At 45.0% G+C, this 10,000-nt stretch overlaps 1 protein-coding gene across 1 annotated transcript in view; it reads left to right on the top strand.

Moving 5' to 3' along the window:
* The window catches only part of adgrl3.1 (adhesion G protein-coupled receptor L3.1), a 319,635-nt gene that overhangs the window by 229,750 nt on the left and 79,885 nt on the right, over nt 1–10,000 (top strand). Inside the window, 1 exon segment of the mRNA XM_064926745.1 lies at nt 3,995–4,178. Within this exon segment, the coding sequence (XP_064782817.1) occupies nt 3,995–4,178 (184 nt within the window).

Raw genomic sequence — 10,000 nt, 5'->3', positions numbered from 1 at the left:
TTTACGGTGTGTGTTTTCATTTTCATGCTTAAGTCAAAGTGTGTGTGTGTTTTCATCGCCAACGCCTGCAAAACATGTCACTCTCTCTCACACACAAACACACGTCAGGGGTGTGTGAGAGTTGTGTGGATGAGGTTGACAGCCTGTCTGGGACATTTCTATCAGTGTGTTTGAGTGAAGTGGAGGAGAAAATAGAGACAGGCCATTTAGAGAGAGGAGGCTCATTACAGGCTGGGAGTGTGTGTGTGTGTGTGTGTGTGTGTGTGTGTGTGTGTGTGTGTGTGTGTGTGTGTGTGTGTGTGTGTGTGTGTGTGTGTGTGTGTGTCTGTGTGTGTGTCTGTGTGTGTGTGTGTGTGTGTGTGTGTGTGTGTGTGTGTGTGTGTGTGTGTGTGTGTGTGTGTGTGTGTGAGAGAGAATGACCTGTTTTGCAGACGTGAGAGAGAGGGAGTGAGAGACAGACAGACAGACAGACAGACAGACAGACAGACAGACAGACAGACAGACAGACAGACAGACAGACAGACAACAGTCCTCCAGTGTGACTCTCTTTTCTCCTGTAAAGGGAGTGAAGACAACAACAAATGTGTTAATGAATTCATTTAAACGTAGTTTGTGATGTTAGACTTCTGTCAATTAAAAAACAGCACATTGGGGTTTTATAATAACTTTGTGGTTGTCAGCAGTTAGTATGTTTATATCGGTATACACATTATGATGGTATGAATCATTATGCTGTAAACAGCATCCATGATATTACAGTCACGCTCTGTCACATACAAATTAGTGTGTGTGTGTGTTGGTGTGTGTGTGTGTGTGTGTGTGTGTGTGTGTGTGTGTGTGTGTGTGTGTGTGTGTGTGTGCTTGTTTGCACGGATGTGTGTTTTCGCGCCAGCCACTTTCATTCCAGTTCCAGACCCTGTTATCCTGCTGTTCAGCTGAAGTACAGAGATTAATTAGTTTCTGTTTACACGCTGGGACTTCCTTCCTCATAGAAGTTAACCTCATTAGCCCCTAGCTTGGAAAGAGCGCTGATTAGCATACTAGCATATTAGCTAGTTTGAGCTATTAGCATATCACAGTATTAACGTATTTAAACACTAGCATATTAGCTAGCTTGAGCTATTAGCATATCACAGTATTAACGTATTTAAACACTAGCATATTAGCTAGCTTGAGCTATTAGCGTATCACAGTATCACAGTATTAACATATTTAAATACTAGCATATTAACTTGCTAGGAAACCGCATAATAGCGTTTGAGCTCGCTAGGAAAGAGAAACTGTTAGCATACTGCCATTTTAACTAGCTAGCCTAATTAAGAACATCCACCGGTGTTAGCATAGTATTATTTTAGCATATCACACTATTAAACCAGCCATATCCTACAGTATATAATGAGCTATAAAAGCAAATGCATCATGTTGTTGACGTGACATAATCACTAAGTGTATCAGCGATAAAGAAAACCAGACTTTTAGTTTTGACCTTGTTTTGCTCGTACAGTAACTAGCTGGTCGTGTTGCTCTGATCGTTGCTCGAGACCAATCCCTTTGATAATGTGTTATGTAAACATCTCTCTCTGGAGACTTCTCGCCCACCCCTTTCTCCTTCTCTCCCTCTTTTTCCCCCTTCTCTCTTTTTATTAATATCCTCCCATGTCTGCCTGTCTGTCTCTGGTCTGTGTCTGCCTGCCTGCCTGCCTGCCTGCCTCTCTCTCTGTCTGTCTGTTTCTCTCGTGTTAAAGATGTGAGAAAGGAACACAGGTTCCATCCATAGGGGTTTCCATCAGGGAGTAGCAGGGGCAGAGCAGAGGGGAGGAGAGAGACTTCATGTTATTGATGTTTCCCTCTTCAACCATTTGACTCTCTCACTGCTCAGGGTTACAAGTTCAGAGAGAGAAAGACAGAGAGAGAGAGAAAGACAGAGAGAGAGAGAAAGACAGAGAGAGAGAGAAATACAGAGAGAGAATGAAAGACAGAGAGATAGAGAGAGAAAGACAGAGAGAGAGAAAGACAGAGAGATAGAGAGAGAAAGACAGAGAGAGAGAGAAAGACAGAGAGAGAGAGAAAGACAGAGAGAGAGAGAAAGACAGAGAGAGAGAAAGACAGAGAAAGAGAGGTGGGGCCAGTGTATGTTTCTTCCCTCTCTCCCTCCTCTTCTCTCTCTCCCCCTCTTCTTCTCTCTCTCCCTCCTCTTCTCTCTCTCCCCCTCTTCTTCACTCTCTCCCTCCTCTTCTCTCTCTCCCTATCTTCTTCTCTCTCTCCCTCCTCTTCTCTCTCCCCCTCTTCTTCTCTCTCTCCCTATCTTCTTCTCTCTCTCCCTATCTTCTTCTCTCTCTCCCTATCTTCTTCCCTCTCTCCCTCTCTCATTCCCTCTCTCCCTCTGTCCTTCCCTCTCTCCCTCTCTTCTTCCCTCTCTCCCTCTCTTCTTCCCTCTCTCCCTCCTCTTCCCTCTCTCCCTCCTCTTCTCTCTCTCCCTCCTCTTCTCTCTCTCCCTCCTCTTCTCTCTCTCCCTCTCTTCTTCCCTTTCTCCCTCTCTTCTTCCCTCTCTCCCTACGGAGTGCTGCTGTCACTATGAACTCACTCTGTTATTTTATAGTCCAAAACCTACTCCTCTTTATCTCGCTCTTTATTGACCCCTCTCCCCCTCTCTCTCTCTCTCTCTCTCTCTCCCTCTCTCTCTCTCTCTCTCTCTCTGTCTCTCTCTCCCTTTATCTCTCTCTCTGTCTCTCTCTCTCTCTGTCTCTCTCTGTCTCTCCCTTTCTCTCTCTCTCTCTGTCTCTCTCTGTCTCTCTCTCTTTGTCTCTCTCTCCCTCTCTCTCTCTCTCTCTCTCTCTCTCTCTCTCTTTGTCTCTCTCTCCCTCTCTCTCTCTCTCTCTCTCTCTGTCTCTCTCTCCGTCTCTCTCTCTCTCGCTCTCTCTCTCTCTCGCGCTCTCTCTCTCTCTCGCTCTCTCTCTCTCGCTCGCTCTCTCTCTCTCTCTCTTGCTCTCTCTCTCTCTCGCTCTCTCTCTCTCTCCCTTTCTCTCTTTCTCTTCTTCCATTACGAGTGGTTTGGAGATCTGTGCGTCTGTGTGTAGCGATAGAGGAGGGTGGAAGGAGTGGAATGCAGAAGCCGAGATAAAACATTTAACATTTGATAAACAAAACAAACCTGGTCTCAGACCAGTGTGGTCCATATTAACAACTGATCTCAGACCAGTGTGGTCCATATTACCAACTGATCTCAGACCAGTGTGGTCCATGTTAACAGCTGATCTCAGACCAGTGTAGTCCATATTAACAACTGATCTCAGACCAGTGTAGTCCATGTTAACAGCTGATCTCAGACCAGTGTAGTCCATATTAACAACTGATCTCAGACCAGTGTAGTCCATGTTAATAACAACTGATCTCAGACCAGTGTCGTCCATATTACCAACTGATCTCAGACCAGTGTAGTCCATGTTAACAACTGATCTCAGACCAGTGTGGTCCATATTACCAACTGATCTCAGACCAGTGTGGTCCATATTTCCAACTGATCTCAGACCAGTGTGGTCCATATTACCAACTGATCTCAGACCAGTGTGGTCCATATTAACAACTGATCTCAGACGAGTGTAGTCCATATTAACAACTGATCTCAGACCAGTGTAGTCCATGTTAACAACTGATCTCAGACCAGTGTAGTCCATGTTAACAACTGATCTCAGACCAGTGTAGTCCATGTTAACTACTGATCTCAGTCCAGTGTGGTCCATATTAACAACTGATCTCAGACCAGTGTAGTCCATGTTAACTACTGATCTCAGTCCAGTGTGGTCCATGTTAACAACTGATCTCTCCATCCTTTTATTCGTTGTGTTCTGTTTTGGTGATGTCATAGTTGTATTGATTTGAATAAACACCCCGTACCATTGACCCATTACCAACAGTAGCAGTATCTTTATCTCACCCTCCTGCCCCTCCAGTGCTACCAGGCCACAGTGTTAATGTGAGAGTATGTCCCCTCCAGGCCATGGTTGAGACGGTGAACAACTTGCTCCAGCCCAGGGCCCAGGCAGCGTGGAGACAGTTGCCCACGGGGGAGCAGCTTCGCTGGGCGACCACCCTGCTGGACACGGTGGAGGCTGGAGCTTTCATGCTGGCTGATAACCTGCTGAAGACGGACACTGTGGAGGAGATCACCGACAACATCCGTGAGTAGATGTTACATACATTTTTTTTAAATGTTTAACCAGGCAAGTCAGTTAAGAACAAATTCTTATTTTCAATGACGGCCTGGGAACAGTGGGTTAACTGCCTGTTCAGTGGCAGAACGACAGAGTTGTACCTTGTCAGCTCAGGGATTTTGAACTTGCAACCTTCTGGTTACTAGTCCAATGCTCTAACCACTAGGCGATTGTTACCATGGTAATGTTATTATATCATGAAGCCTGCTACTGTACAGAACACTACTGACGACGTCCGGGATTTTGATTAGATGTTGATTTAACCAGGAAGTCTTGTTGAGAACTGGCTAAGAGAGTTGGACAAGAGGCATCATTCATGCTTGTCACAAAAAGTTGAATCCTAACTTCAAATAAATCATTCATGTATATTAGATTTAATTTTTAAGTGTTTATTGTCAGTAGGTAGTTATCCCTACACTCGGAACTAAAAAGGCTTCCGAAAGGGTTTTATTGACTCTCCCCATCAAAGAACCCTTTTTGGTTCCAGGTAGAACCCTTTTTGGTTCCGGGTAGAACCATTTTTAGTTCCGGGTAGAACCCTTTTTAGTTCTGGGTAGAACCCTTTTTAGTTCCGGGTAGAACCCTTTTTGGTTCCAGGTAGAACCCTTTTTGGTTCCGTGTAGAACCCTTTTTAGTTCTGGGTAGAACCCTTTTTGGTTCCTGGTAGAACCCTTTTTAGTTCTGGGTAGAACCATTTTTGGTTCCAGGTAGAACCCTTTTTTGTTCCGGGTAGAACCCTTTTTAGTTCCGGGTAGAACCCTTTTTAGTTCTGGGTAGAGTGCTTTTGAGTTCCATGTAAAACCCTTTCCACAGAGGGTTCTACATGGAACTCAGAAAGGTTCTACTTGAAAGGTTCTACTTGGAACCAAAAAAGGTTCTACCTGGAACCAAAAAAAAGTTATTCAAAGGGTTCTCCTAAGGGGACAGCCCGTAGAAGCTGTTTAGTGTAGATAACATTGAACTTGCAATCTTTGACTCTTAATTAGTTTTATCGAAAGCAGGGTAATTATATATCCTACATGAGTTTACAGCACTCTGGGCAATATTTTTATTTTTTTATTTAACCTTTATTTAACCAGGCAAGTCAGTTGAGAACAAATTCTTATTTACAATTACGGCCAAACACGGAAAACACTGAGCCACTCGGGAGCCCATACATGTGGATAATATCATACATGTGGATAATATCATACATGTGGATAATATCATACATGTGGATAATATCATACATGTGGATAATATCATACATGTGGATAATATCAGTCATGGATAATATCATACATGTGGATAATATCATACATGTGGATAATATCATACATGTGGATAATATCATACATGTGGATAATATCATACATGTGGATAATATCATACATGTGGATAATATCAGTCATGGGGCTGAACATGCATGTAAGTTGGGCACAATAATACTCTCCCTTCAACGCTTGGAGGGAAAATGAAGGAGGGAGAGAGAGAGAGAGAGAGAGAGGGAGGGAGAGAAAGACAGCGAGAGAGAGGAGGGAGACAGAGAGAGAGGGGGGGGGAAGTGAGAGAGAGAGAGGGAGGGAGAGAAAGACAGTGAGAGAGAGGAGGGAGACAGAGAGAGAGAGGGGAGGGAAAGTGAGAGAGAGAGAGGGAGAGAGAGGGAGGGAGAGAAAGACAGCGAGAGAGAGGAGGAAGACAGAGAGAGAGGGGGGGAGGGAAAGTGAGAGAGAGGAGGGAGGGAGGGAAGGAGGGAGGGGGGTTGGGGGAGACAGGGGGAGAGTTAGGTGGTGTGAATGAAAGAGGGATAGAGAAAGTGGGAGGGAGGGAGAGAGAGGTTGGGGGAGAGGAGAGGGAGAGAGGGAGGGAGGGAGGGAGTGGGAGGTTGGGGGAGACAGGAGGGAGAGAGAGGTGAACATACAGTCCCTTCAGGAAGTATTCATACCCCTTGACTTTTTCCACATTTAGTTTTGTTACAGTTTGGATTTAAAATGGATTAAATCAACATTTTGTGTCACTGATCAACACACACCCATCATGTAAAAGTAGAATTATGTTGTTGTTGTTTTTATGTTTACAAATTAATAAAAAATGAAAAGCTGAAATGTCTTTGAGTCAATAATTATTCTTCCCTTTTGTTATGGCCTCAATAAGTTCAGGAGTAAAACAGTTCTGAACTCATTTTCTAAATGACTCCCTCATCTCTGTACCCCACACATACAATTATCTGTAAGGTTCCTCATCTCTGTACCCCACACATACAATTATCTGTAAGGTTCCTCATCTCTGTATCCCCACACATACAATTATCTGTAAGGTTCCTCAGTCAAGCTGTCACGCCTTGGTCTTAGTATTGTGTGTTTTAGTTTATTAGTTAGTCAGACCAGGGTGTGACATGGGGTTATTTTGTATTGTATTTTCATATTGGGGTTTTGTAGTAGTTGGGATTGTAGCTGGTTAGGGGTGTGTGTGTGTGTGTTAATTAGGTTGGCTGCCTGAGGCGGTTCTCAATCAGAGTCAGGTGCTTCTCGTTGTCTCTGATTGGGAACCGTATTTAGGTAGCCTGTTTTTCGCTTTGCATTTCGTGGGTGATTGTTCCTGTCTCTGTGCTAGTTTCACCAGTCAGGCTGTATTAGGTTTCGTTCTGTTTGTTGTTTTTTTTGTATTTATTTAGTTATTCGTGTTAGTTCGTTCGTTTTGTCTTTCACTTAATAAACATGAGTAACTTACACGCTGCATTTCGGTCCGACTCTCCTTCAACTAAACAAGAACGCCGTTACACAAGCAGTGCATTTCAACAACAGATTCAACCACAAAGACCTGGGAGATTTTCCAATGATTCGCAAAGAAGGACACCTATTGGTTGATAAAATAATATAGAATAAAACATTTAAAAAAGACATTGAAATCCCATTGAGGATGGTGAAGTTATTAATGACATTTAGGATGGTGTATCAATACTCCCAGTCACTACAAAGGTACAGGCGTCCTTCCTAACTCAGTTGCCAGAGAGGAAGGAAACCACTCAGGGATTTCACCATTGACGTCAATGGTGACTTTAAAACAGTTACAGAGTTTAATGGCTGTGATAGAAGATAACAACTGAGAATGGATCAAAACATTTCAGTCACTCCACAATACCTAATTTACAGTGTGAAAATAAGGAAGCCTGTTCAGAATGCAAATATTTGTCACGCCTTGGTCAACAAACGAAGAACGCCGTTACAATATTCTAAAACATGCATCCTGTTTGCAATAAGGTCCTAAAGTAAAACTGCAAAAAAATGTGACCAAGAAAGTAACTTTTTGTGATAAATACAAATTGTTATGTTTCGGGCAAATCCAACACAACACATCTCTGAGTACCACTCTTTATATGATCATGCATGATGGTGGCTGCATCATGTTATGGGTATGCTTGTCATTGGACTATGGAGTTTTTGTTGGGGGGGGGTAAAAAGAAAAAAACGGAATAGAGCTGAGCACAGACAAAAAAAATCCGAGAGAACAACCTGGTTCAGTCTACTTTCCACCAGACACTGGGAGACTAATTCACCATTCAGCAGGACAATAACCTACAACACAAGGCCCAAATCTACACCGGAGTTGTTTACCAAGACATATTACTGAATGGCCAAGTTACAGATTTGACTTAAGTAACTATGGCAACGTTTAACAATGGCTGTCTACCAATGATCAACAACCAGACAGAGCTTGCCCGAACTTGAACAATTGTTTAAAGAATAACGGGAAAATGTTATACAATGGAGGTGAACACAGCTCTTAGAGACCCAGAAAAGACACAGCTGCCAACATTTGATTCTGACATGTATTGACCCAAGGGTGTCAATACTTATGGAAATGAGATATTTATTTATTTAATTTACAATACATTTGAATACTTTCTGGAGGCTCTGGATGTGAACAGGGAGAACCTTTCGATAAACACTCTGAAGTCCTTTTCTTTTTGGAAAAAAAGGGGTTTCCGAGCTCCTCGCTGCTCATCGGGATTCCAAACGGCAGTCTTATCTGGAAAACCTACAGCACATCTACCATAATGTAGTTCTATAGTATCGAAACGGTGCAACCAGAATAGACACACATCAGATCTCTAGTCAGACCGTATTTATACCGGCTCTCTGGTGGTTCGACACACGTTACACAATATCCTCTGTTCTACTGAGACGTGTCTGTGTGTGTGTCTGTGTGTGTGTCTGTGTGTGTGTGTGTGTGTGTGTGTGTGTGTGTGTGTGTGTGTGTGTGTGTGTGTGTGTGTGTGTGTGTGTGTGTGTGTGTGTGTGTGTGTGTGTGTGTGTGTCATTGTGTTAGTGTGTGTGTGTGTGTGTGTCTGTCTGCGTATGTAGTCGTACTGCAGAGTGTTTTATTCTGTTTTCCTCTCATCCTATTGGAAGGGTGAAATGGGGTTTAGGGAGGGAGGGAGGGAGGGAGGGAGGCGCAATCAGAATCACCTTTATATAAGTACATTTACCCAGAATGCTGCCTTGGTGAGAAGGTGCTGCCTTGGTGAGAAGGTGCTGCATTAGTGAGAAGGTGCTGCCTTAGTGAGAAGGTGCTGCCTTAGTGAGAAGGTGCTGCCTTGGTGAGAAGGTGCTGCGTTGGTGAGAAGGTGCTGCGTTGGTGAAAAGGTGCTGCCTTGGTTAGAAGGTGCTGCATTTGTTAGAAGGTGCTGCCTTGGTTAGAAGGTGCTGCCTTGGTTAGAAGGTGCTGCCTTAGTGAGAAGGTGCTGCCTTGGTGAGAAGGTGCTGCCTTGGTGAGAAGGTGCTGCCTTGGTGAGAAGGTGCTGCCTTGGTGATAAGGTGCTGCCTTGGTGAGAAGGTGCTGCCTTGGTGAGAAGGTGCTGCCTTGGTGAGAAGGTGCTGCCTTGGTGATAAGGTGCTGCCTTGGTGAGAAGGTGCTGCCTTGGTGAGAAGGTGCTGCCTTGGTGAGAAGGTGCTGCCTTGGTGAGAAGGTGCTGCCTTGGTGATAAGGTGCTGCCTTGGTGATAAGGTGCTGCCTTGGTGAGAAGGTGCTGCCTTGGTGAGAAGGTGTTGCCTTGGTGAGAAGGTGCTGCCTTGGTGAGAAGGTGCTGCCTTGGTGAGAAGGTGCTGCCTTGGTGAGAAGGTGCTGCCTTGGTGAGAAGGTGCTGCCTTGGGGAGAAGGTGCTGCCTTGGTGAGAAGGTGCTGCCTTGGTGAGAAGGTGCTGCCTTGGTGAGAAGGTGCTGCCTTGGTGAGAAGGTGCTGCCTTGGGGAGAAGGTGCTGCCTTGGTGAGAAGGTGCTGCCTTAGTGAGAAGGTGCTGCCTTGGTGAGAAGGTTATTCATTGGTGAGAAGGTGCTGCCTTAGTGAGATGGTGCTGCCTTGGTGAGAAGGTGCTGCCTTGGTGAGAAGGTGCTGCCTTGGTGAGAAGGTGCTGCCTTGGTGAGAAGGTGCTGCCTTGGTGAGAAGGTGCTGCCTTGGTGAGAAGGTGCTGCCTTGGTTAGAAGGTGCTGCCTTGGTGAGAAGGTGCTGCCTTGGTGAGAAGGTGCTGCCTTGGTGAGAAAGTGCTGCCTTGGTGAGAAGGTGCTGCCTTGGTGAGAAGGTGCTGCCTTGGTTCGAAGGTGCTGCCTTGGTTAGAAGGTGCTGCCTTGGTTAGAAGGTGCTGCCTTGGTGAGAAGGTGCTGCCTTGGTGAGAAGGTGCTGCCTTGGTGATAAGGTGCTGCCTTGGTGAGAAGGTGCTGCCTTGGTGAGAAGGTGCTGCCTTGGTGAGAAGGTGATGCCTTGGTGAGAAGGTGCTGCCTTGGTGAGAAGGAGCTGCTTTGGTGAGAAGGTGCT

The sequence above is a fragment of the Oncorhynchus masou genome, chromosome 20, assembly GCF_036934945.1.
Source record: "Oncorhynchus masou masou isolate Uvic2021 chromosome 20, UVic_Omas_1.1, whole genome shotgun sequence".
NCBI classification, from domain to species: Eukaryota; Metazoa; Chordata; class Actinopteri; order Salmoniformes; family Salmonidae; genus Oncorhynchus; species Oncorhynchus masou.
This window is presented reverse-complemented; position numbering and strand designations above follow the sequence as displayed.